Source organism: Panthera pardus, unplaced genomic scaffold (genome assembly GCF_024362965.1).
Source record: "Panthera pardus isolate Hobbes unplaced genomic scaffold, ASM2436296v1 HiC_scaffold_17, whole genome shotgun sequence".
NCBI lineage: Eukaryota > Metazoa > Chordata > Mammalia > Carnivora > Felidae > Panthera > Panthera pardus.
Genome location: NW_026526732.1, coordinates 148761332 through 148789020, shown reverse-complemented (window position 1 = coordinate 148789020; position 27689 = coordinate 148761332). Strand labels below are relative to the sequence as shown.

The 27689-nt window shown below is 38.3% G+C and overlaps 1 protein-coding gene and 1 long non-coding RNA gene across 12 annotated transcripts in view; one reads left to right on the top strand and one right to left on the bottom strand.

Moving 5' to 3' along the window:
- The first annotated feature begins 8808 nt into the window (after nt 1-8808).
- LOC109260699 (uncharacterized) lies at nt 8809-26535 on the top strand. Its single transcript, XR_002077119.2, has 3 exons — nt 8809-9546; nt 12998-13212; nt 24929-26535. It is a non-coding gene; the product is annotated as an uncharacterized LOC109260699 (long non-coding RNA).
- Nucleotides 23484-27689, bottom strand: part of LOC109260698 (butyrophilin subfamily 1 member A1-like) — a 36084-nt gene continuing 31878 nt past the window's right edge. For 10 of the 11 annotated variants that reach the window (XM_053905166.1, XM_053905169.1, XM_053905168.1 and 7 more), the window contains 2 exons: nt 24480-24506; nt 23486-24260 (listed from right to left, as the gene is read on the bottom strand). In XM_053905166.1, the coding sequence (XP_053761141.1) occupies nt 23731-24260; nt 24480-24506 (557 nt within the window). In that variant the 3' untranslated portion in view covers nt 23486-23730. Of the gene's footprint in view, nt 24261-24479; nt 24507-27689 lie in introns of all 11 variants that reach the window. The other variant, XM_053905170.1, reaches the window with a different exon arrangement.

Sequence of the window (27689 nt, the reverse complement as noted above, 5' to 3'; positions counted from 1 at the left end):
TTTGTGCTGGTCCTTTGAAGGAATGGCTTGCTGCACTGGGACTGAGGATAGCTTGAATGAGTAGTGTGGTCCTGCCAGAGCACAGGGGCATGGGGACTCTGTGTAATCAAGTTAGGCAGCCAGTGTTAGTGCTGCACTGCTTCCTGCAAGTGGCTTTTTGTTTGTGCTGGGGGAGGGGGAAGGAAATGGTGCCGGTCAGATCCTTTATGCCCAGAGAGGTGACTCTGAACACTTGCTCTCAGTGCAGTGCTTCCAGAAAACCAAATAATCTCTCCCCTGTGTGCCTCGGGTGATTTTCAGTTTGCTATTCCCATGCTGTCTATCCCCCCACATTGTTTGCCTGCCTTCTCTTCTCTAAGAGCAGCACAGTGCCCTCCAGGCTCTATCTCAGCCAAGCCTGCTTGATGTGAAATGTTGGGGTTCAGGAGCAAACAGTCAAAGAATTCTTGAGATGTCTTTGCTGCAAAAAGTGTGGTTTTATTAAAGCAAGGGTACAAAACCTGTGGGTAGAAAAAGCTGCACTGGAGTTGTGAGGAGTGACTAATTATATACTTTCAAGTTGCAAGGGGATTAGGAATAGTGTAAGTCTCTAAGGAAGCAAGGTTTCCAGGACCTTGAGGGGCTAGCTGTTGTTAGGAAAAGGTCACTTACTACTGTCTAGTAAAAGGTTAGTCATGAGACGCTTCACATGCATATCAATTCGGCCATATGATTGGAGGATGATTGCTAACATATATCTTGGAGGGTGGGGGTGGGTAGAGATAAAAGAAGTTTCCAAAGGGATTTTTATAGGATCTTGGAGGTGGGGCTAATATCAAGCTAAGGTTGCCTTTTGCCTCTAGCAAAGTGTTAATGTGAAGGCAAATAAGCATCTTGAGGAATATCACTCTGCCTGTCTCAAGTACTTGTAAGTACTTGGCTGTACTTGGGCTGCAAGTTGTAAGGAAGTTTTTTTTCTCCCTGCATCATCACCCCCACTTTGGCCTTTGGTCTCCACATCATGCTGACCTTTAAAACTCCTGGCTTTACTACCATCTGGTCCTGAATTCACACCGACCCTTCACCTGTTTGGCTTTGTCTCTTCCACAAAAGCTGAGATTTTGGGGGGATGGTTGTCAGTTTCCCAGAGTGTGGTGCTTTTCTAGGTGGATCGTTTATGATGTGTGGGTCCCTCTGATTCAGGTGAGGAAAATACCATTCTGATACTCTCCCAGAGGTAGTACTCTCATAAGGGCTTTTAATAAACAAGAAAGAGATGTGAGTACGTCCCAAGAGCTCCCTTGGCTGAAGATTCAAGGGTCCAGGCCCTAAAGGTAAATTGTCTCAAGACCACATAGAGATCAGCACAGATGCTTTCCAGGAGGGATGACATTAAGTTCTCTGAGCAGTAGCTCCTCAATGTCACATATACCAGCAGGCAATCTTCCTGGAGCAACACAACATTGCTTGATTTCAGAAAGAATTTAAGACTGCTTGTAGGGACTACAAGGAGGGAGTCCACATGTGAGAAGTCCTCCTGCAACCACTTCAATCACCTCAAGGACTTCCTATATATCTGAGTCAATGGGTTCGTGTCCACTTGTTCCATTCTTCCTTATGATGCTGTGGGGACTGAGTATGACCCAGCCCTAACAATAAGCTCCTCTCCAGGACCCCAACAGAAGCAGAACAATTGCTGCTGCTGCTGCTGCTGTTCCTCTTGGTGGGGAGAAGGGAGCATGGACCTGGGAACCATTAGGTCCAGGACAGGGTGCCATTAAGGCAAATCCTTCCAGCAGGAATAGCTAGTTAGCAAATTCACTGAGTACTCCTCTATTTACATTTGTGCTCAGGAACTTTCCACATTATGCCTTCAAAATAGGTGTCAACCCACGATTGTGTGGACGGGCCCATTTCTACCTTGTGAAATAGATGATATAGAATTAAAAAATACTCATGTAAACATAAAGCATTTATTATTGTTATAATCAAGGCATAATCTCTGAAAACAATTGGCCTTGAAAATGGAAATAGAAGCAGAACCATTATTCATGAGTTTACAGTTTGTTCTTTGCTGTTCAGATTTCACGTTTCACACACAGCATCTACCACAAGATGGACTTTATTATGCAAGAAGAAGAAGAAGAATGAAATTAGAAGTCACAAATCATGGCTTAACTACCTCACTAGTTACCTGACTTCAGACCCATTACTTACTAACTGAGAACCCATGGGTTGTTTGCCTGTTTTCTCTCCAGAAGCAGGCCTGTACCCTCAGGGCTCTATCCCAGCCAAACCTGTTGAAGCCAAAACTTCAGTCTTTAAGCCCCACTGGCTACAAGAACTCAAGAAATTCGGCTTGTTTTCCAGGCAATGGCTTTGGGGAAATGTTCTTCTTCTGCCTTCTCCTGTGTGCTCCTCTCTCTCTCTTTCTGTCTCTCTCTCTCTCTCTGTTTCTCTCATCTTTCTCTCTCTCTCACCCTTCTCCACAACCATGACTCCCTCCTCTCTGAAGCACCTATGATCCATTTCTCTCCTAAACCACATTTCTGCTTTTCCTACCATCGTTAATGTGGCCTTTTCTCTCTTTAGTTGTGGAGTTTATTCTGACAGCCTTCAGGTTGATTTCTGTGTTATTTAGAATGATTTGATAGTTATCTAAATGTATTCATGGGATCAGGCAAGCCTAGGGTCCTCCTATTCTACTGCCATCATTCCCCAGCTGTCTACCCCCCTCCACCTTGATCAGACTCTCATCTTAACTGAGAAATGATGAAAATATAAGGCGTTAAGCACATCTAATGGCTAACACTCTGAAATTGTTTTTTCTTTTTCCTTTTTTAAATTTACATCCAAATTAGCATATAGTGCCACAAAGATTTCAGGAGTAGATTCCTTAGTGCCCCTTACCCATTTATCCCATCCCCCCTCCCACAACCCCTCCTGTAACCCTCAGTTTGTTCTCCATATTTATGAGTCTCTTCTGTTTTGTCCCCCTCCCTGTTTTTATATTATTTTTGTTACACTTCCCTTATGTTCCATCTGTTTTGTTTCTTAAAGTCCTCACATGACTGAAGTCATGATTTTTGTCTTTCTCTGACTGACTGATTTCACTTAGCATGATACTCTCCAATTCCATCCACGTCATTGCAAATGGCAAGATTTCATTCTTTTTGATTGCCAAGTAAGACTCCATTGTATATATATACCACATCTTCCTTATCCATTCATCCATTGATGGACATTTGGGCTCTTTCCATACTTTGGCTATTGTTGATAGTGCTGCTATAAACATGGGGGTGCATGTGTCCCTTTGAAACAGCACACCTGTATCCCTTGAATAAATGCCTAGTAGTGCAATTTCTGGGTGTAGTTCTATTTTTAGTTTTTTGACGAACCTCCATACTGTTTTCCAGAGTGGCTGCACCAGCTTGCATTCCTGCCAACAATGCAGAAGAGATCTTCTTTCTCTGCATCCTCGCCAACATCTTTTGTTGCCTGAGTTGTTAATGTGAGCCATTCTGACAGGTATGAGGTAGTATCTCATTGTGGTTTTGATTTGTATTTCCCTCATGATGAGTGATGTTGAGCATTTTTTCATGTGCCGGTTGGCCGTCTGGATGTCTTCTTTGGAGAAGTGTCTATTCATGTCTTTTGCCCATTTCTTCACTGGATTATTTGTTTTTTGGGTATTGAGTTTGATAAGTTCTTTGTAGATTTTGGATACTAACCCTTTACCTGATATGTCATTTGCAAATATCTTCTCCCATTCTGTCGATTGCCTTTTAGTTTTGCTGATGGTTTCCTTTGCTGTGCAGAAGCTTTTTATTTTGATGAGGTCCCAGTGTTCATTTTTGCTTTTGTTTCCCTTCCCTCCAGAGACGTGTTGCGTAAGAAGTTGCTGTGGCCAAGATCAAAGAGGTTTTTGCCTGCTTTCTCCTCAAGGATTTTGATGGTTTCCTGTCTTACCTTTAGGTCTTTCATCCATTTTGAGTTTATTTTTGTGTATGGTGTAAGAAAGTGGTCCAGGTTCATTCTTCTGCATGGTGCTATCCAGTTTCCCAGCACCACTTGGTGAAGAGACTGTCTTTATTCCATTGGATATTCTTTCCTGCTTTGTCAAAGATGAGTTGGCCATACATTTGTGGGTCCATTTCTGGCTTCTCTATTCTGTTCCATTGATCTGAGTGTCTGTTCTTGTGCCAGTACCATACTGTCTTGATGATTACAGCTTTGTAGTATAGCTTGAAGTCTGGGATTGTGATGCCTCCTGCTTTGGCTTTCTTTTTCAAGATTGCTTTGGCTATTCGGGATCTTTTCTGGTTCCATACAAATTTTAGGATTATTTGTTCTAGCTCTGTGAAGGATGCTGGTGTTATTTTGATAGGGATTGCATTGAATATGTAGATTACTTTGGGTAGTATCGACATTTTAACAATATTTTTTCTTCCTACCAGGAGCATGGAATCTTTTTCCATTTCTTTGTGTCTTCTTCAATTTCTTTCATAGGTTTTCTATAGTTTTTAGTGTATAGATTTTTCACCTCTTTTGTTAGATTTATTCATAGGTATTTTATGGTTTGCAGTGCAATTGTAAATGGGATCAATTCCTTGATTTCTCTTTCTGTCACTTCGTTGTTGGTGTATAGGAATACAACTATTTTCTGTGCGTTGATTTTATATCCTGCAACTTTGCTAAATTCATGAATCAGTGCTAGCAGTTTTTTTGTGGAATCTTTAGGGTTTTCCATATAGAGTATCAGGTCATCTGCGAACAGTGAAAGTTTGACCTCCTCCTGGCCGATTTGGATGCCTTTTATTTCTTTGTGTTGTCTGATTGCAGAGGCTAAGACTTCCAATAATATGTTGAATAACAGTGGTGAGAGTGGACATCCCTGTCTTGTTCATGACCTTAGGGGAAAAGCTCTCAGTTTTTCCCCGTTATAATATTAGCATTGGGTTGTTCATATATGGATTTTATGATCTTGAGGTATGCTCCTTCTATCCCTACTTTCTTGAGGGTTTTTATCAAGAAAGGATGCTGTATTTTGTCAAATGCTTTCTCTGCATCTATTGAGAGGCTAATATAGTTCTTGTCCTTTCTTTTATTGATGTGATGAATCACATTAATTGTTTTGCAGATATTGAACCAGCCCTGCATCCCAGGTATAAATCCCACTTGGTCATGGTGAATAATTTTTTTAATGTATTGTTGGATCCGGTTGGCTAATATCTTGTTGAAGATTTTTGCATCCGTGTTCATCAGGGAAACTGGTCTATAACTCTCCTCTTTAGTGGGGTCTCTGTCTGGTTTTGGAATCAAGGTAATACTGGCTTCATAGAAAGAGTTTGGAAGTTTTCCTTCCATTTCTATTTTTTGGAACAGTTTTAAGAGAATAGGTGTTAACTCTTCCTTAAATGTTTGGTAGAATTCCCCTGGAAAGCTATCTGGCCCTGGACTCTTGTTTTTTGACAGACTTTTGATTACTAATTCGATTTCCTTACTGGTTATGGGTTTGTTCAAATTTTCTATTTCTTCCTGTTTCAGTTTTGGTAGTGTATATGTTTCTAGGAATTTGTCCATTTCTTCCAGATTGCCCATTTTTTGGCATATAATTGCTCATAATATTCTCTTATTATTGTTTTTATTTCTGCTGTGTTGGTTGTGATCTCTCCTCTTTCACTCTTGATTTTATTTATTTGGGTTCTTTCCTTTTTCTTTTTGATCAGACTGACTAGTGGTTTGTCAATTTTGTTAATTCTTTCAAACAACCAGCTTCTGGTTTCATTGATCTGGCCTATTTTTTTTTTTTTTTTGGTTTTGATAGCATTAATATCTGCTGTAATCTTTGCTATTTTCCATCTTCTGCTAGTTTTGGGTTTTATTTGCTGTTCTTTTTCCAGCTCATTAAGGCGTAAGGTTAGGTTGTGTATGTGAGATTTTTCTTCCTTCCTTAGCAAAGCCTGGATTGCTATATACTTTCCTCTTATGACCGCCTTTGCTGCGTCCCAGAGGTTTTGGGTTGTGGTCTATCATTTTCATTGACTTCCATATACTTTTTAATTTCCTCTTTAACTTCTTGGTTAGCCCATTCATTCTTCAGTAGGATGTTTTTCAGTCTCCAAGTATTTGTTACCTTTCCAAATTTTTTCTTGTGATTGATTTTGAGTTTCATAACGTTGTGGTCTGAAAATATGCAAGGTATGATCTCGATATTTTTGTACTTACTTAGGGCTGATTTGTGTCCCAGTATATGGTCTATTCTGGAGAACATTACATGTGCACTGAAGAAGAATGTGTATTCTGCTGCTTTAGGATGAAATGTTGTGAACATATCTGTTAAGTCCATCTGGTCCAGTGTGTCATTCAACGCCATTGTTTCCTTGTTGATTTTTTGATTAGATGATCTGTCCATTGCTGTGAGTGGGGTGTTGAAGTCTCCTACTATTATGGTATTATTATCAATGAGTTTCTTTATGTTTGTGATTAATTGATTTATATATTTGCATGCTTCCACATTTGACACATAAATGTTTACAATTGTTAGGTTTTCATGGTGGATAGACCCCTTGATTATGATATAATGCCCTTCTCCATCTCTTGATATAGTCTTTATCTTAAAGTCTACATCGTCTGATACAAGTATGGCTACTCCGGCTTTCTTTTGTTGACCATTAGCATGATAGATGGTTTTCCATCCTCTTATTTTCAATCTGAATGTGTCTTTAGGTCTAAAGTGGGTCTCTTGTAAACAGCATATCTAAAGATCTTGTTTTCTTATCCATTCTGTTCCCCTATGTCTTTTGATTAGAGCATTGAGTCCATTGACGTTTAGAGTGAGTACTGAAAGATATGAATTTATTGCTATTATGATGCTTGTAGAGTTGGATTTCTGTTGGTGTTCTCTGGTCCTTTCTAATCTTTGTTGCTTTTGGTATTTATATATATACATATATATTTTCATCTTCCCTCAGAGAGTCCCCCTTAAAATTTCTTGCAGGGCTGGTTTAGTGGTCACAAACTCCTTTAATTTTTGTTTGTCTGGGAAACTTTTTATCTCTCCTTCTATTTTGAATGACAGCCTTGCTGGATAAAGAATTCTTGGCTGCATATTTTTCTGATTCAGCACACTGAATATATCCTGCCACTCCTTTCTAGCCTGCCAAGTTTCTGTGGATAGGTCTGCTGCAAACCTCATCTGTCTTCCCTTGTAGGTTAGGGACTTTTTTTCCCTTGCTGCTTTCATAATTCTCTCCTTGCCTGAGTATTTTGTGAATTTGACTATGGTATGCCTTGTTGATGGTTTTTGTTGAATCTAATGGGGGTCGTCTGTGCTCCCTGGATTTTGATGTCTGTGTCTTTCCCCAGGTTAGGAAAGTTTTCCACTATGATTTGCTCATGTAACCCGTCTACCCCTATTTCTCTCTCTTCCTCTTCTGGGACCCCTATGATTCTGATGTTGTTCCTTTTTAATGAGTCACTGATTTCTCTAATTCTTAAATCGTTCTCTTTTGCCTTCATCTCCATCTTTTTTTCTGCTTCATTATTCTCTATACATTTGTCCTCTATATCGCTGATTCTCTGTTCTGTCTCATCCAACCTTGCTACCGCGGCATCCATCCATGATTGCAGCTCACTTATAGCATTTTTAATTTCATTCTGGCTATTTTTTACTTCTTTTATCTCTGCAGAAAGGGATTCTAATCTATTTTCAACTCCTGTTAGTATTCTTATTATCGTGATTCTAAATTCTGGTTTAGACATCTTGCTTGTATCTGTGTTGGTTAAATCCCTGGCTGTCGTTTCTTCATGCTCTTTCTTTTGGTGTGAATTCCTTTGTTTTGTCATTTTGAAGGGAAAAAAGGAATTAATGAGGTAGAAAAATTAAAGTAAAAAAATTAAAATTAAAAAAATATTAAAATTAAAAAATTAAACACACACACACAAATTGAATAAATGATGCTAGATTCTAGGTGTGTTTTGTCTGGGTGTTGAAAGTGGTTTGACAGATTAGAGAAAAAAAAGGGGGGAAGAAAAAAATTAAAAAAATTAAAAAAAGGAAATTGAGAATTTGAAAAATGAACACCCTGAAGTAGACTAAAATGAGAAGATAGGAGTAGTAAAATAGAATTTGAAAAACTTTACACAAAAGTAAAGAATAAAGTAGAAAAAATTAAGGAAAATTAATAAAAATTAAAAGTAAATATGAATCTTTACTTTTTCTGTATTCAAGAAAAAGAAATGAAATAGAGAAAAAAAGATTAAAAAGAGAGAAAAAAGGAAATCGTTTGAAAATTTGAAAGAGTGAATACACTGTAGTAGACTAAAATAAAATGATGGGAGGAAATAGAATTTGAAAAAATTTACAAAAAAGCAAAAAATATAGTAAAAAAATTCAAGAAAAATATTTTAATAGAAATTGAAAGTAAAAATGAAGTTTTTCTCTTTCTGCATTCAAGAAAAAGAAAAGAAACAAAAAAGAGAAAAAAAGAAAAAGGAAGAAAAAAGGATCATTTGAAAATTTGAAAAGGTGAATACAGTGAAGTAGACTCAAATGAAATGATGGAAGTAAAATAGAATTTGAAAAAGTTTACACAAAAGTAAAAAATATAGTAATAAAAATGAAAGAAAAATATTTTTAATAAAAATTGAAAATAAAAATAAATTTTTTCTCTTTCTGTATTCAAGAAAAAGAAAAGAAGTGTCAAAGAGAAAAAAAAAAGAACAAAAGAAAATTGAATAGATGGACCTGCTAACAGATTGAAGTAGCACTGAAATTATTTCGTTTTCCCCTAGAAGTCAGTCTATGTAGCACTTTATAGTCCAAGCCGGCCTTGAGACTTGTGTTCTTGAGAGCGAAGTTGGCCCAGTTGGGCAGGGCTCAGTGTAACGTTTGCGTTCTCCACTAGATGGCGCTGCTAGCCTACTGGGGTGGATTGTTGCTGCGCTTGTAGGTGTGTATGCGCATGTGCAGGAGCAATGAAAATGGCTCCCCCCAGCTGCACAGTCTGTTCTCCTGAATCAGCAATCGCGCATCTGTTTTCTGTCTTCAGCTTTCATCCACTCCCTGCTTTTTCACCCTCCGTGACCAGGCCCCAGGCAGTATCTCTCTCCCAAGTTTTTTCTCAGTTGCAGCTGTTTTCCCTGGCCCCTTACTTCTGAAGGACTGCAGCTTTGCCCTGTTCTGCCCTTCTGCGGGAGGATCTCACCGAGCATTGGCTGAATGAGCAATGGCCGAATATTGGCTGCACCCAGGAATGCTTGCTGGACCCTGCTACTGCCAGTGCCCTGAGACTATGGCCAGATGTCAGCTGGCCCCAGAAAAAGTTCGTGAGATAGTGTAGCAGCAGTGTTTCAGGGATTATGGAAAATCACAACACACATCTGGCACCAGGCTTCACCCTTAATGACCTTGTTCCAGCACCAGCGAATGTGGCCATTCTCTGGGGTCTGCTGGGACCAGGTGGCTTCAACAGTCTCTACCAAATGTCCTTCCAGCAGTGCAACCGCTTTTCCAGACCCCACTCTGCTCCTGGGGATTCGCCCTTCCCACCAGAGCACCGCCAGGTGTTGAGCTGCAGAGTTGCAGACTTTGCGCTCCCCTTGTTTACACTCTTAATGGAATTTAAACCCTCTCCTTTCTCCTTTCTCCCTTTTTAGTTTAGTCGCTGCACCTGTTTCCAATTTTCCACTTTCTCTCCAGCTGCTTTTGGGGAGGGGTGCTTTTCCCATATTCTACCCCCCCATCTCTGTCCTGTCTCCTCTCACAAAAGCACCTCCCTTCCTGCACCTCCTCACTCCCCAAGTTCACTTCTCCGCGCCGCATACCTGCTGAATTCTGTGGTTCAGGTAATGCAGATTATTGTGTTGATCCTGCAGTCAGTTTTCTAGGTGTGTAGGATGGTTTAGTGTTGGTCTGGCTGTATTTCATGGACGTGAGACACACAAAAAACTCTGAAATTCTTGAAGAATTAAGGAGAAGTACCTGATCACAGACTCATTTACATATTCTTAACCAGGGGAGCAGAAACCTGCCAAAAGGGGTGAATCCTGAATCATGAAAACCTCCTGATAAGTCCTTTCTAACTCATGATGCAAATTTAGTAGAGCTGATCAATGAGATATCTTAATTTTGTTTGCAAAAACTTAGAGGCATGGTTAGATTTCTTTCATAGCCTGAAACAAAAGGTTGCTTCAGATTCCATAGGTTACTCACTCTCCCTTAGCAGTGACCGGGGAGATACAGATAAGGGTATTATCTTTCTGGACCAATGCCAGAGTAAAGGAAAGGAAAAGAAGGAGAAAGTGTTTTATGTTTAGTTAAAGTATGAAGTCTTGATTCATTGTCTTGGATGGAAGCAGTCTACCATGAAGTTAGCTACTTTATCTTCCTCATCAATCTGATTTAGAAGTCTCTAGCATCTGTATGGGACTTCTTGGGTATGTGATGTGTACCCAAGGCTCAGTACCTTCTGTTTTTGCAGCAGTGTCTGTCATCAGGAACACTTGATATGGTCCCTTTCAATAAGGTTCAAAGATTTTTCTCTGATGACATTTCCAGAATACCCAATCACTGTGGGGAATAAGCTTAGGAATTCCCTGAGCTTGCACTAATGGGTTAACAAGGCATAAAGAATTAGAAATCCACAGGATGAACACACCCAAGTTTGGGTAAACAAGATTAGATAAACAGGGCAAAGGCCCTCAGTATAGGACAATGGTATAGGAATAGAAAAACCTCAGAATGAAAGCATCAAAAATGAGGTAAACAAGATTAGGTATTCAGGGCAGAAACGCTCCCCCCCCCCCCCCCCAATTTAGTACAATAGCAGAAAGCTGCTTTCACAGTATGGAAGGACAAAAACAGGAAAACAGGACTTTAGACCACAGCAGGGTGAAGTTGCCCAGAGCAGAGCTAATTAGCAAAAGAAAGGCAATTAGCCTTGTTGACTCTGAGGTAGCATGCTCTTTCTTGTCCCCTAGACTAGTTTAGGTAAACAGAGGTGATGCCTCATGTTTGCGGTAAATAACCTTCCGCCCAGCACCAGAATTTTGTTTTGTATCGACCCAAACCCCTAACACCGCATGTCTCCAAAACCTCCCTTTCCCCCCGCCCATGAGTTAATGTTCATGTTTCATTGTCTCTTTGTGCACTCCCATCACGCTTGTAAGACTTCTGATCTTAATAAAAATGGAGCAAGGACCCTTAGTCAGGGCTCTTGTCTCCTCCCGGACACTAGTCCCTCTCGCATTTTAATCCTGCATCCGCTCTCTTGCTGGACAAGAGACAACTTCAGACCCAGAGTCTGTGACAAATCACCAGACTCTAGACTTGACCAAAAGGATCTTTGAACTGGAATCAGGATGGCTTCTTTATCCTGTTGATGATAGGCTTTAACATAAGACTTTAGGGACTTGCTGGTCATATATTAGTATGAGATACGGGATCAGCAGAAAGTTGTATACCAGTACACATTGATTTACTAGTGACTGTCTCTTGTGGAGTTAATGTTTCACAAAGGGAGTACTGTGAATAGTCACCGAGGCCAGAGGCAACACCTTAGACAAAGGGAGCCTAGTAGTTTCATCACATTTAGAGATAAATTTGAGGAGCCCATTAGTTCTTTCAATCTTTTCTGATAAAAGAAATTTGCAAAGCTTTCATTAAAGCTTGTATGATTTGCCCAGTGAAGAAGGTGCCTCAATCCTTGGAGATTATAGAAGGTATGCCCTAGGTGGGAAATCTATTTTCTAACAGTTCCTTTGCTACTTTGAGGGCATCAAGCTTGCAGCAGGGAAATGCTTCGACGCACCCAGAAGACATAAAAACAATAAGAAGAACATACTGATCGTCCATAATAGGTGTCAATTGAATGAAATTCAGCTGCGGGTATTCAGAGGATCCAGGGGAAAGCCTCTGGGAACAAAACCAGTTTTTCAAGGATTATGGACCTGACAATTCAGATATTGCTGATAGACTGCTTTTGCAATATTATAGAAGTCTCTCCACCACTGCCTACTTATAATTTGAGTTATCTTGAATGCCCTGTTGTGGTTGAAGGAATGTAAAAACCAAAAAAATTGGGTTTGCCAGGGAGCCAGAAAGAATAAAACAGGTGTTTGGTTTTCTAATAGCCATGACTATTAGTTTAATTTCTAGTCATTGTTTATCCACCTTAATGTGTCTGATTCAGGAGTCAACTATTGTCATGCTACAAGGACATCAGGGTTAAACTCTGTTAATGAGGAGTCATGTTTTGCAGAAGAGGAATGGACTTTATCCACATGTGCCATAGTCTTGTAAATACATTTTAAAAAAAGGTTCTGTTTTTATTTTACAATACTTGCTTGCAATGTAATTTAACATATCAAATAAACCAAATTACTTTAACAAATCCTTTGGAATATCCCAGGTCAAAAAAACTTCATATAGAATTTGATTTTTGGAAGTTTGTCAAAAATATCAAAACAGGTTTTAATATATATATTTTTTTACGTTTAATTATCTTTGAGAGATGGAGACAGAGCATCAGTGGAGAGGGGCAGAGAGAGAGGGAGACACAGAATCAGATGCAGGCTCCAGGCTCTGAGCTGGCACCACAAAGCCAGACTTGGGGTTTGAACTCATGAACCGCGAGATCAAGATCTGAGCCAAAATAGGATGCTTAACTGACTGAGCCACCCAGGTGCCCCTCAAAATGGGTTTGAAACCACTTGTCTAAATAGGATCACAGATTATTATGAAATTTAATATTTAAAGGATAAAGAAACTTTTATAATATTTTATAATTATATAATCTTATTAGGATTGGTAAAGAAATAAGTAGAATTGCTTTCAGAGTTGTATTTCTAGTTTTCTAGTAAATATTCATAAGATAAGGAAAGTTGCTTTCAATTTTTTCAAACAATGGTTGTAACTTAAATGGCATCATGGGCTGATCCACCTATTCAACTATAGTATCCTCAACCTGCTTCTTTCCCTCTGGGTCATAGTTTTAATTTTAAATATTTCTGGCAGTATTGAGTAACCCCCGTTGGGTATAAGAAGAGTCTCCAGAGGGCGTGAAGGACATTGCCATCCCCAAATCCAGAGTCATTTCCATTGGCAGCCAAAAGAAGGAACCAACAACCTGTTCCGAGCAGGAAGAAAGCCAAGCTCAGTTCCACAAAACAAGTGAGAAGACAAGTGAGAAAACAAGTGAGAAGGCAATATCTATCTCGGGGAGAGAAAAGGTAAATAACCAATAGGTCTTGATGTGGAAAAGAAGAGACAATAGGAATTGTCAAGTGTCAATTGTCAATTTTATGTTCCTCTCTTTGATGGTGTTTTGGGAGTGATCATGGGGTTCTTGATATCTTTGGTGCAGAAAGGTGATTTTATTAAAGCACAGGGACAGGACCTGTGGACAGAAAAAGCTGCACGGGGGTTGTGAGGAGTGACTGATTATATACTATGGATTTGGGCAGGTAAAGGCAAAAGGGAGGCCTCCAGAAGAACTTTGATATACTAAAGAGGACTCCTAAGATACCTGAGGCCTTGCTATTGTCAAGATAAGGTTGTTTTTCAAGTAAGGCGTTAACATTAGGACAGGAGGAAGTTCCTGGAGAAGTGTGAAACTCTGTATTTGCCTCAAGTATTTGTCAATGAGCTGCAGGTTATAAGGATATTTAATTTCACCTGCCATTTCCTTCTTGCCTTTGTTCCCCACACCACTATGGAGAGGAGGGTGGTATTAGATGTTCCAAGAAACTGAGTCTACAAGCTTCTGGTGATGAGGCTATTGATAAGATTGCTTTTTTCTTGTAATTTAATAAGATACTTGTAAACTGATGGAGACTCAGGTCCTGCAGGACTGTGATCTCTATCAGTTAACCATTTGTTTTCTTTCCTTTCCTTTGTTCTTGGGCAGCCAGGCGTGCCTGAGGGATAACCCACGTAGAGGGTCGGGGGAGTATGCTAGCTTGTACTTTGCCTTCAGCTTGCTTTATGCTCCCTCCTCATCTTTACTGGGCACTACAGATAGAGATTCAGAAAAAACTGTTAAGAATTATCACATTTTGCTGGCTGCCAGTTTTTCCAGGCTATCTTCTGTCTTCTCTGGCATTTACCAGTCTGTTTAAGGGAGTTAAACCAGACTGTTTAAGTGAATAAAATTGCAGTTTACCAGAAAATCTCTGTTTCTTCAACTCTGGGAGGGGCCCAGATAGGGGCCCCCCTTTGAAGGTAGATATGAGGTTGTCTGAGAGACCATTAATGTGGTGGGTTTTTAGTTACAGTTGTGTAGTCTTTTCAGAGTGGAAAACAATTCAGGAGAATTGGCAGAATGAACACTCAGAGGAGAAAAGAGGAGAACAATAGGAGTTCCATCCGTCTCGCAGTCTTTTGTTTTAGGTACCCCTTAAGATCTTTAATTTTTTATTTGCCTTTTGCAGTGAATCTTTCAGTGAAACTGCTTTGAAATTTTGAGTCCTTTTTAGGCTTCTGCTTGCCAACTAAAACATGTATTACATTTTGTTTAATTTGGGAACTCTTGCTTTCAAGTGAACTTCTTAAATCATCTTATCTAATTGGACCATTCCCTGCAATGGCCATTGTATTTCTGGGTTGCAGTTCCCCTGAGAGCTGGCAGCAGTTTGGTAGTGATGTTGTGGTAGGGTCCCCTTGTTATGCCCAGAATTCGTGATCCCCAAAGACCACCAGGGAGCCGAGTCTGATGCAAAAGCAAAAGAGCCTTTATTCGAGCTAGCTCGAGCTCAGTCCCCTACCTGCACCCACACAGCAGTGAGATGCCGTGAGAGAGAGTTTCAAAAGCACAAAGGTTTTATAGGGGTCTAGGGGCAGTTGGTGAGGTAATGGCTGTGGCCTCAGCCGATTGGCTGGGGAAGGGTCATGGCCTCGGCCGATTGGCTGGGGAAGGGTCGGAGCCCTGTTATGCAGGTCGCTGGGCGTGTTTTGATCGGGAAGTTTGAATGGGTGAGCGGGAGGTTACTCAAGGGGAGGAGGCGTGATCTGAGGTTTCTGCGATTTTTCCGGAAAGGGGCTACGTTGGGGACATAGTCACTCAAGGTGGAGGACACAGAACAAGATGGAGTCAGCTGGCGTATGTCCGCTCTTTCACCCTCTCTAAGGAAAGAGAAAAAAAACACCTCAAGGCAACCTTGCTATTCACTTACTTGACAACATCCCTCATAACCTTGTAACATGAGAACACTTCATCAGACTGCAGGTTTGTGTGTTACCATATATGGGAGACAAAGAAGAAAACAATATATAAAATACTACGCCACGTGGCATTCAGGGCTCAGTTCTTTGGGTACGAACCCAACTTAGCGGTGCCAGCAGGAATAAAGTTCCTTCCTGGAAAGAAAAGTCTCGGTGTCAAGACTCTCTGTGTGAGAATCCTGCTACGATGTGGGAAACAAAGGCAGAAAAAAAAATAGAAGATAAAATTAAGTTTCCTTATAACCTGCAGCCCCTTGACAAATACTTGAAGCAGGCAGAGTAAAACATTTCTCCAGGAACACTCTACTGTCTTAATGTTAATGCTTTCTAGAGGGAAAAACAACCTTAGGTTGACAATAGCTAGACCTCCAGTATCCTGTGAGTCTTCTTTAGCTATGAAAATCGCTTTGGAAACTTCCCCTTGACTTTACCTCCCCCACCTCCCTCAGTCTCTCCTCATGGTCCCAGGTCAGCTCTTCCTGCCCGTGAATCCTGTCCTTGTGCTTTAATAAAATCACCTTTCTTTTTTTTTTTTTTGCACCAAAGACATCTTAAGAATTCTTTCTTGGCCGTCAGTTCCAGCCCCCACCACCACTCCAAAACCCCACCTGTAGGAACCTAGCTGAACTAACCCACATTTTTGTGTAGCTATGATGTAGTTTTGTAGTGATGGTGGGGTCTGGAGTCAATAGCCAAGAAAGAATTCTTGAGACACCTTTGGTGCAAAAAGTAGATTTTATTAAAGCATGGGGACAGGACTCATGGACAGAAAAAGCTACACTGGGGTTGTGAGGAGTGACAGATCATATACTACGGGATTGGGAGGTGGGTTAGGAAAAGGGAGGTTTCCAGTAGGATTTTCCTATGATGAAGACTCATAAGATACTAGAGGTCTAGCTATTGTTGAGCTGAAGTTATTTTTCCCTCCAGTAAGGCATTAAGAGAAGACAGTCGGGAGTTTCTTGGAGGAATGTTTTACTCTGCCTATCTCAAGTATTTGTCAGTGGGCTGCAGGTTTTAAAGAAATTTATTTTCGTCTACATTTTCTTCTTGCCTTTGTTCCCCACATCACTGTGGAGGGGAGGGTGATGTTAAGGGCTCAAGGAAATTAAGTCTATTGTTTTCTAGAGATTAAGCTATTGATAAGACTGCCTTTTCCTTATAATTCACTAAGGCTTTTGCAAAGTAATGGAGATTCATGTCCTTCATGACTGTGATCTCTATTGGTTAACCATTTGTTTTTCCCTTTCTTTTGTTCTTGGGCAGAGGAATGTCACACATAGCCCACCTGAGGGGAGAGTGGGTCGAAGGATGTTAGCGTGGGCTTTGCCTTCAGCTTGCCTTTGGCTCCTTCATCAGCTATATCTAGCTGCAAATGGGATGCAACTAACATTTCTATCTAGCTGTATTTTGGGACCCTTAACCTGACAGACACCAAACCAAATTCCTCAAGACACAAAATAAGCTTAGTAAAATTTTGTCATTTTGTTAGATATTTGCAACTTCTAGGACTACAGTTCTTAGACATAAAATAAGCAGATGTGCTAGAAAGTAACACACTTGACTCTTTAGAATTTAAGGATCCTGTTAGCTAAAGCCTTTGGATTTACAGGAGCCACACTAATACCTAAAAAGGGACATGTTGTAAGGTTGGGATTATGCATGTTTTACACTGTACCTCATTACACAAAAGATTTTTTGTGGTTGGCAGGTGATCTAGTGTCAATCTAACCCATTCAGTGACCAACTTATCCTATCACAGAGTCTTCTTAAGGCAGCAAGCATTCTAACAGCCTTTAAATGTTCAACCTGTGCTCACAAATTTTTGTGGCTTGTTGGTTTCCAAGGTCCCTACTGGCAATAGTCTTTATCCACACAACACAAGACAAACATGTGTACCTTAATTATTGCCTCCTGCCTCTCAATTCTGTAGTACATGAGAGGTGACTGCGTCCTGGCCACAAGAAGGCCCTGTGCGTAACATTGACAATTCCTGTGGAAACTTCCTGAGGTTTTCCACCTGGGAAATTGTGGCCTGAATAGGAAGGGACTTGGTTCTGTGCAGACCCGTGTGCCAGCACAGTTGGGCTCCAGGTGTAATCATCTGCCAGCTCAAGGGGACCTGCCCTGTAATGGAAAGCCAATTAGATTGGGGTGGTGAATGCAAAAAAGAGCAGAACTCAGAACTGAGGGGCATTTATCCACAGCCCTCGGAAACACAAGAAAGACAGTGAACTCAGCAGATTTGCAAGTAGCAAGCCTGTGTTTTTTGTTGCTTCCAAATGCTGCTGGAAGTTCCCTTCAAATCCCACCACTACCCCAAGTCTGTCAAATAACAAAAATTCAATCAAGTAAATTTTAAATCATGCAGTATCACATCTAGCAAGTAGAGGAGAGCTTCAAAAGACTATGAAAAAAAAGAAAAGTTTTTAAAGATAGGGAGTGGAAAAAAGGAAATTACTAGCAAAAAATCTATTGTTTTAGATAAGATCATTCCCCTAAGGGGAACAGTAGGGGCCTAACAGTAAATTTGATAGTGGTGACCAGAAAATTGCATGTTGACTGGTTGAAAGTTGCATTTCTGGGGTGTTGAAACCACAGTTAAGTTAGGTATTAAGTCTTAATTTACTGATTTGGACCCTTAACCTAAATGACACCATTTTGGGCTTGTGGCTTTATTTTTAAAGTAGGATAAACTAGAAACTAACAAAGGGGATTCCTAGTGGAGATGGATGGGGATCAGAGTGGAAAGAAGAGTGCTGTATATAGATAGAATTATTGGAAGAGTGTGAACCTCCTCATAATATACATTTGTACAGTTCTTTTTAAAATTTTTTTTTAACGTTTATTTATTATTGAGAGACAGAGACAGAGCATGAGCAGGGGAGGGGCCGAGAGATGGGGAGACACAATGTGAAGCAGGCTCCAGGCTCCGAGCTGTCAGCATAGAGCCTGATGTGGGGCTCGAACTCACAAACTGTGAGATCATGACCTGAGCCAAAGTTGAATGCTCAACCAGCTGAGCCACCCAGGTGCCCCCATTTTGTACAGTTCTAACTGATTGGAAACATATTACTCCCTCATAGACTTAAAAATAAATCAGCAAAGATGAGAAAATAACCCTAAAATACAGACAGCAACAAATACAATTAACTGTATTTCTAATTAATGATATGAGCATGCTGAAAGGAAATACAATTAATCTGATTAACTTTTAAATACAGTTATTTTGAGTTTATACTCTCAGGCTAATGATGAGGAGGTATAAAGATTTATTAAACTACAGCTAATGTTTTTGTTTATTAGTGGTATGGGTGAGCAATTCTGAACCTAGTTTTTGTGTTTTGTCTCTCTATTATAGCTTGAATGATAAGTAAACATATTCTGGATAATTTAGCCAAGTCATTTCATGAACATGTTTTCATATTTGGAGTAAATACCTAATGGTGATATTGATGGATCAGATGATAGGCATATATCCAATTTTTTAATTTATTTATTTTTATTTTATTATTTTTTTAAATTTTATTTTTAATTTTTTAAAATTTACATCCAAATTAGTTAGCATATAGTACAACAATGATTTCAGGAGTAGATTCTTTAGTGCCCCTTACCCGTTTATCCTATCCCCCCTCCCACAACCCCTCCAGTAACCCATATTTATGGGTTTGTTCTCCATATTTATGTCTCTTCTGTTTTTTCCCCCTCCCTGTTTTTATATTGTTTTTGTTTCCCTTCCCTTATGTTCATCTGTTTTTGTCTCTTAAAGTCCTCATATGAGTGAAGTCATATGATTTTTGTCTTTCTCTGACTAATTTCACTTAGCATAATACCCTCCAGTTCCATCCACATAGTTGCAAATGGCAAGATTTCATTCTTTTTGATTGCCAAGTAAGACTCCATTGTATATATACACCACATCTTCTTTATCCATTCATCCATCGATGGACATTTGGGCTCTTTCCATACTTTGGCTATTGTTGATAGTGCTGCTATAAACATGGGGGTGCATGTGTCCCTTCGAAACAGCACACCTGTATCCCTTGGATAAATGCCTAGTAGTGCAATTGCTGGGTCGTAGGGTAATTGTATTTTTAGTTTTTGAGGACCCTCCATACTGTTTTCCAGAGTGGCTGCACCAGCTTGCATTCCCAGGCATATATTCAATTTTTAAAGAAACTACCAGATATTGTGCAAAGTGCTTGTATCATTTATATACATTCCTATCATCAATGTATGGAAGTTCTCATTGCCTCATAGTCTGTCAACATTTGGTGCTGTCGCTCTTTTTAATTCCATGTACTGGTGGGTGGATAGTGGCATCTCATTATGGTAGTGTGTGGTTTTAATTTGCATCGTACTAAACACTTTTTTTTTTTTAATGGATACATACACTCTTATGTTTATAGCAGTGTTACTTATAACAGCATTATTTACATTATTTACCAAGAAATGGAAGCAGCCCAAGCATCTATCAATTGATGAATGGATAAAGAAGATTCCACAGTAGACTATTACTCAGCCATAAAAAAGAATAAAATCTTGCCATTGACAATGACATGAATGGAGCTAGAGAGTATAATGTTAGGTGAAATGACAGAGAAGGTCAAATACCATGTGACTTCACTCATATGTGGAATTTAAGAAACAAAACAAATGATCAAAGAAAGAGACAAACCAAGAAACAAACTCTTAATTATAGAGAACAAACTGATGGTTACCGGAGGGGCAGGGTGTGGAGGGATGTGTGAAACAGGTGATGTGGATTAGGGAGTGCACTTGGCATGATGAGCACCAGGTGATGTATGGAAGTGTTGAATCATTATATTGTACACTTGAAACTAATATAACATGTATGTTAGCTACCTGGGATTAAAATAAAAACTAAAGAAACCCCTCACTTTTTAAATGTGTTTATTGACCATTTGTGTGCATAACATGTCTTTTGTTATGTATTCTTTGGCAGTGCATGTTTTTCATATCATGTTAACTTATATTGCATTTAATTTCATTTTTAAATTACCTGTTGGTAGAACATAAAAATTTCATTAGTTTCGTATAATGATAATGTGTCTAATGTTCTTTCCAAGTGTCCATGAAGACACTACTTTCAAATAAGGTCACAATCATTACCAAGGATTAGGACTTTAACATATCTTTTTTGGGGACATAACTCAATCCATAACAGATATTCATATGCAAAAAAGTTAAACTTGACTCAAACTCTACACCTTACAAAAATCTAATTCAAAATAGGTTATAGATCTGAATATAAAATATTAAATGGTTAAACTTTTTTTTTAAATTTTTTTTAACGTTTATTTATTTTTGAGACAGAGGGAGACAGAGCATGAATGGGGGAGGGGCAGAGAGAGGGAGACACAGAATCTGAAACAGGCTCCAGGCTCTGAGCCATCAGCCCAGAGCCCGACGCGGGGCTCGAACTCACGGACCGCGAGATCATGACCTGAGCTGAAGTTGGACGCTTAACCGACTGAGCCATCCAGGCGCCCCTAAATGGTTAAACTTTTAAAAAAATTATAGGATAAAATCTTTGATTAAAAAAAAAGTTTTTGAACCACCACAAAAAGCATGATCCATAAAATTGAACTTAAAAACTTTTCTCTGCAAAATATAATGTTAAGAGAATGAAAAGACAAGCTTCAGGCTGATGAAAAAATAATTGCAAATTATGTATGCAACAAAGGACTTGTATCTAGAATGTATAAAGAAGTCTTAAAACTCAACAATGAGAAATGAACATGCTTCTCAAATAGGCTACTTCCAGAAACAGATCCACACATACATAGTCAACTGAACTTTGACAAAGGTGTAAAGGCATTTCAATGAAGAAAGGAGAGTCTTCTCAACAAACGGTGCTGGAACAACTGGACACCTATATACAAAAAAATGAATCTACATATAGACGTTACATTTTTAATAAAGCGAATGAAAAAAGGTCCAACATCATATGTCATTATGGAATTCCAAATTAAAACACAGGTGAGATACCATGGTACACCTATCAGAATGGCTGGAAGCCAAAACTGAATACTGTCAAGGATATGAAGCAACGGGAGCTCTAATTCTTTGCTGAGAGTCTCGCACTGGGATCTCCTACTCATATTTACCCAAATGAGTTGAAAACTTATGTCCACAAAATGACCTGCACTTGAGTAGTTATATCAGCCTTGTTCATAATTGCCTTAAGTTGGCAGGATCCAGAATGTCCTTCACCAAGAGGATAGATACACACACTAAGTGTGGTAGATTTTTATGATGAAATGTTATTGAGCACTAAGAAGAAATGTGCTATCAGGCCACAAAAAGACATGGAGAAACCTTACATGCATTTTTTTCTCAACGAAAGAAGCCAGTCTAAAAAAGCGACAGATCTGTACGACTTCAACTATGTGACATTCAGGAAAAGGCAAAGCTATAAGAATGGTAAAAAGATCAGGAGTTGTCAGAAGTCAGAAGAAGGAGAGGAAGAGTGGATGGGTGGAGCACCGGGCATATTTAGGAGTGCAAAACTATTCTGTATGATACTGTAATGATGGATACATGACATTACCCATTTGTCAAAACCCCCATAGAAGGTACAACTCAAAGAGCGGGCCTAATGTAAATGATGCGATTTAGTTAACAATAATCTATCAAATTGGTTCATCAATTTGCATTTAATTTCATTTTTAAATTACCTGTTGGTAGAACATAAAAATGTCATTAGTTTTGTATAATGATAATGTATCTAATGTTCTTCCCAAGTGTCCATGAAGGCACTACTTTCAAGTAAGGTCACATTCATTTGTAATATCAATTGTAACATCAATTGTAACAAATTCACCACTTCAAGATATTACTAGGTGAAACTGTGTACATGTAAACTTTTTGTATTTTCTGCACAGTATTTTGGTAAGTCTAAAACTGCTCTCCGAATAATATCTATTGAAATGTTTAGAAAATGAACTATAGATTTGAAGACACTTCATCTAGAAGATACCTAAATGGTAAATAAATGCATGAAAAGATGTTGCACATCATTACCCATTAGAAAAATTGAAGTTAAAACTTAGTGAAATACCACTATATAATTATTATCATAAATAAGAATAAGTAATAAAATAAAATGAAAGTACCAGATGCTGGTAATGATGTGGAGCAGCTGGAGCTCTCATACATTTCTAGTGGGACTTCACAATGGTAAAGCTCCTCTGGGAAGAGTTTGGCAGTTTTATACAAGGTTGAAACTACTCTTACCAGATGACCTAGTAATTCCATTTTTAGCTATTTGCCATAAAAAAGTGAAAAATGTTTGCACAAAAAAGTATACATGATTGTTTATAGCAGCTTTGTTTATAACAACCCTAACCTGGAAACAGCATAAGTGGCATTCAGTGGGTGAACAAAGATTGTGATGCATTTATTCAATAGAATACTACCTCAGCAAATATTAGGAATGAAGTACTAATGCCTATTAATACGGATGAATAACCAAAAGCTTCATTCTGAATGAAAAGCCAATCTCAAAAGACAACATACTATATGATTTTATTTTTGTGACATCCTGGAAAATACAAAAGTATAGGGACAGAAACCTGATTAATTTTTTCCAGGTTGGGTATTTATGAAAGGTTTGACTACAAAAAGACAACATAAAAGCACTTATGGAGATAATGGAACTTATGTCATTGTCTTATCTCCTGAATGTAGTGTGGCCACGTGAGTCTATAAAAAGTCAGTTTTACTGCATATAAGTTAAGAAAATGTCCTCTAAAAATATAAATGGTGGTAAGGAAAGGCAAGAATAAATCAATCTCTCATAAGGGAATGAAGAGGATAAAAAGTATAAGGATGAAGTTCATGCAAAGAGAAGGATAAGTTGAAGGATAAACTAGAAAATATTTGCTTCCCTGTGAATGTCTTACTGATTAGACAAATGAGAACACTTCAATTATTCACGTATTTGAAACTAACTTTATTTTTTTGCATATCACTTTATAAACATAGTACAAAACCAACAGGTACAAAAGAGTATAAAATAAAAGGCTCTTCTATCCCTGCCTTTGTCAGATATGAAAGAAATTGCAACATTGTATGGGCAATCACACAGACTAGTTCCTTGTGTATATTTATAGTAATAATGGTAATAATGTGATTATATAATGTGAGTATATAATGTGTTTAATAATGTGATTATATGAGTGTGTATATATATTGTATATACATACCTATATGAATATGATTATATGAATGTATGTATATATATATATATATATATATATATATATATAATATTTTTTTTTCTTTAAACATAGCATAAGTAACATACTTTAACACGCCATCCCATGCCTTTGGGGAGTCATTTATGAAGGAGATAAAATGTTAGGGAGAACCAGAAAGAAGATTAAAAAAAAAATAATTTGCTTTTGGTATAGGAGAATTCATGTCATGACCTCATGCTTCAATCTACACTGACCTGCAGGTGGTAGGATGCTCCTAATACAGGAGAGGGACCACAGTAAGGATTATGCATCGGGCACTGGACAGATGGTCAAACTTTTTGAATAACCAAGCCAAAGCCTGAAAAAAGGCCTTAGAGACACATTAAAAGGACCTTGAGAGAAGGTGTAAATGTGGGATTTATCCGTCATATTGTAGAATGAGATACATCCACCTTCATAGTCTAAGAAAATACACACTCTGGTAGGGTGCTCTTTTAGAGTAAGCTGCATTTCTGGAGAAGTGAGTACCCAGTACTCATCCTTGTAAGACCTGATGGCCCAGAAACCATTCTCAGGTTTCACACAAATCTTCCCCTGCCTCATTGCATTAGACCTGCATATTCCCAGGTCCCAGGCTCCACTGTCTCTGACATCTACTTCCCAGTACCACCTCCCTGAGGTGAATACTGAGTGACCCAGAACACAGGGAAGGGAATTCAATCTCTGTGGATCTTTAGGTAGATCTTGAGATTCCTCTCCACAGGTTACACATTTGTTGCCTTCAGACAAGACGAGGGCAGCATGGGCTGTGGCTGGATCCAGAATAACATTCACTGCAAAGACAATAATATTCTCTGAAAGACAGAATATTCTTGGAAAGGGTAGAATGATCCTGGAAGCAGAGATAGCTGTGTTAGCCTGTGATATCTTGTAGCTGTGGAAGGTGTATATATTCTCATTGGAGTTTTTCATTTGCCCTCCAACTTCTGGGACTGAGCTGGAGCATAATGAGTAGAGTCCCTCCTAGACCAGACCATCAGGGAATGACTCACCAGCCTGGAAAAATTCTTTCCTCCAGTCTGAAAAAAACATAAATATTCATTATCAGAACTCATATTTGAATTTATTGGCACAAGAGGTAATTTCTTCCCTCTAATCTTTATTTTGTTAATGTTTCAAATTTATTTGGTAACTTTTGCTTGACCCAAAATTTCTACTGCTCTTCTTGTTAAATATTCCCATAAGAATGAATTCCTCTAACTTGTACTTTATGTGGTATAGACTAGAGATGTTCCCAAGATAGTTATCCTCTTCTTGAACAGGCAGTGAAATTACATGTCTCTACTCCCCACTCCATTGCATTTAAGTGAGTTCATGTGACTGAGTTATGGCCAATAAAAATGTGCACAGAAGGAACCATACCATTTCTGGGCTTGACAACAAAATAGCTCATATGATATTATTTTTCATTCTCAATTTCACTATAACACTTCTTCCCCAGGTTATAAAACTAAGAGTAGAAGTCCTAAAAATGGAGAATACAGAAGAGAAGGAACGTCCTGGCTCTCGGAGTTACTATTTTGAAGAGAGTTGCCCAGGAGAGCCACAGAACCAGATATATTCATATTATCATTTGCAGGAGTGAGGAATACCAAGCAGTTCTGCTAACCATGGAGATGTAGGAGTCACTTTTTATCAAAGTCTAAGTTAATTACACTTCTCAATGCAGAAAGTACTGCCTAAAAATGAAAATGAAGTACTGTAAACAAGAAAATGTGTGGTTTGGTTTAGAGATTAGGTAATAGACATGACAAAACAGATAAAACTGTCTACAAATATGGACATCGATAATAAGCAGAGAAACATTTGCTAAAACTGTTGCCTTTATGATCATTTGCAAAGCATATCATATGTCCTAAACAGACTGTAGATCTTAAGGAATTGATTTGAGAAGAGAGCATTCATTGAATCTATTATTGACATTCTATTAAAAACTATTCATTTTCAAAATAATCGTTCACCTTTTTTTTTCTGGCATAAATCAAAATAAATAAAAACTCCCCAAAATGGGCAATTATCAGAGTTTTAAAAAGTGACATTTTCTAGGCCAAGAATCAGCCCACCAAACTTTTTTGTAAACACAGTTTTATTGGAAGACAGCCATACTAATTCATTATGTATTGTCTATGGCTTCTTTGTGCTACAAGGCACCATTGAGTAATTGTGAGAAGACCATATAGCCCATGAACCCTAAAATATTTACAATATAGCCCTTCACAGAACAGATGTGACAATCACTTTTCTAGACCACCCAAGAGAAGAGATGAAATTAAATACAGTTTTAGCACAAAGGAATAGTGCAATTTCTTTATTGAACAAAGTGATTAAGGAAAAGAACAAATGAAGATGATGGACTTTTCACAGGTGTTTCAGTAGCCTCAAGAGAGCCAACATAAAGGGAGATATATAAGAAAATAAATTAGATGGTCAGATATGTCTATAGTTACTTTGGATATGGTTATTGATACATGAAACTAATTGGGAGAAATGTATAAGAAACTTACTATATTTGGAGGAAAATGTCAAAAATAACATGAAACAAAGGATCTCTGGAATGGCTGAATGAATGGCTTCATAAATCCTTTCCCCCAGTGCAGCAATAAGACTGGAAAAGTTCTCAAATTGGAATTTTTGAATTCTGGAAATTCGCAAAGGGAATCAAAAAAGGCACATAGCAAATTGAGAAACACTCATTTAGGGAAAAGTATTTAAAATGATTAATAAAAGAATGTCCATAAAAGGATATTCTCTGATTACAATGGAATTGTGTTGGAAATAAGCAAAACAGGAGCAAATTTTAGAACTAAAGAAAACCTTGATATTAAACAATATATTTATAAATAATCTATGGAAGAAAAAGAAAAATGAAAAGAGAGTTTAGAAGATATTTTAAATTGAATGAAAATGAAAACACTACATACAAAAACTTATTGGATGTGGCTAACAGCAGTGCCTGGAGGGAAATTTAGAGTTTTAAATGTCTGATATAGAAAAGGAGAATTATCTTAAACCAATAAACTAAGCTTCTTGAAGAGACTAAAAAGTGAAGAGTAAACTGAGCTTGAAGCAATTGAAAGTGAGAAAATAATAAAATTATATTAGACATCAATGAAAAAAACTCTAAGTCTAATATTGACCTTCTCAGTTAAATAAATGTTCCTTCTTAGAAAAGTCAGCATAGTTTACTGCTCAATAAGAAACACAGGCGCTTCCATCTCTTAATGTTTATTTATTATTTTTGAGAGAGAGCGTGAACAGGGGAGACACAGAATCTGAAGCAGGCTCCAGAGTCTGCACTGTCAGCACAGAGCCCAATGCGGGGCTCAAACTCACAAACCAGAAGATCATGACCTGAGCCGAAGTCAGATACCAAACCAACTGAGCCACCCAGGTGCCCCCAGGCACTTGTTTTGATGAGCACTGAGTATTTTACATCAGTGTTGAATCACTAAATTGTACACCTAAAACTAACATTATACCATAGGTGTACAAACTGGAATTTAAATAAAAAATTTTAAAGAAAAAGGCAAAAATAAAGAAGTAAATAAATAAAGGCACAACAATCAACACACACACACACACACACACACACACACACACAAAAGAGGGTTTTGCATCATTATTGAGCTCTTAGAAATTAGAAGGCTAAAATGGGATTTCTGTGAAAATCCCTGTGTCACTAAATTAGCCTTAGATGAAATGCACAAATTCTTTAAAATACAAATTACTGAAGATGACTTAAGAAATAGAAAATCTAGACAGATCTCTAACAAGTAAGATATTTGAATTATTAATTATAAACTTCCCACAAAGAAATTCCCAGGCCCAGTTGGCTTTACTGGTGTATTTTATCAAAAATTTAAAAAGTAAATAATAGCAATATTTAACACAACCTTGTAGAAAATAAAAGTGGGTAAGATATTTCTCAACTCATTCTAAAAGTTAGTATTACCTTGATACCAAAGCCAGACAAAGACACACAAATATCCTTCATGAATAGAAGTGCAAAACTCTCAATAAAAATTAACAGTGTAACAACACATACAAAAAAGATTATAGACCACTGCCAAATGGGGTTTGTGCCCAGAATGCAAGATCAGCTTAATGTGTGAAAATCAATTAATGTAGCAAGTTATACTAATAAAACAACCAGTAAAATGGCATAATCATCTCAATAAGCACAGAAAAAGCATTTGATAAAA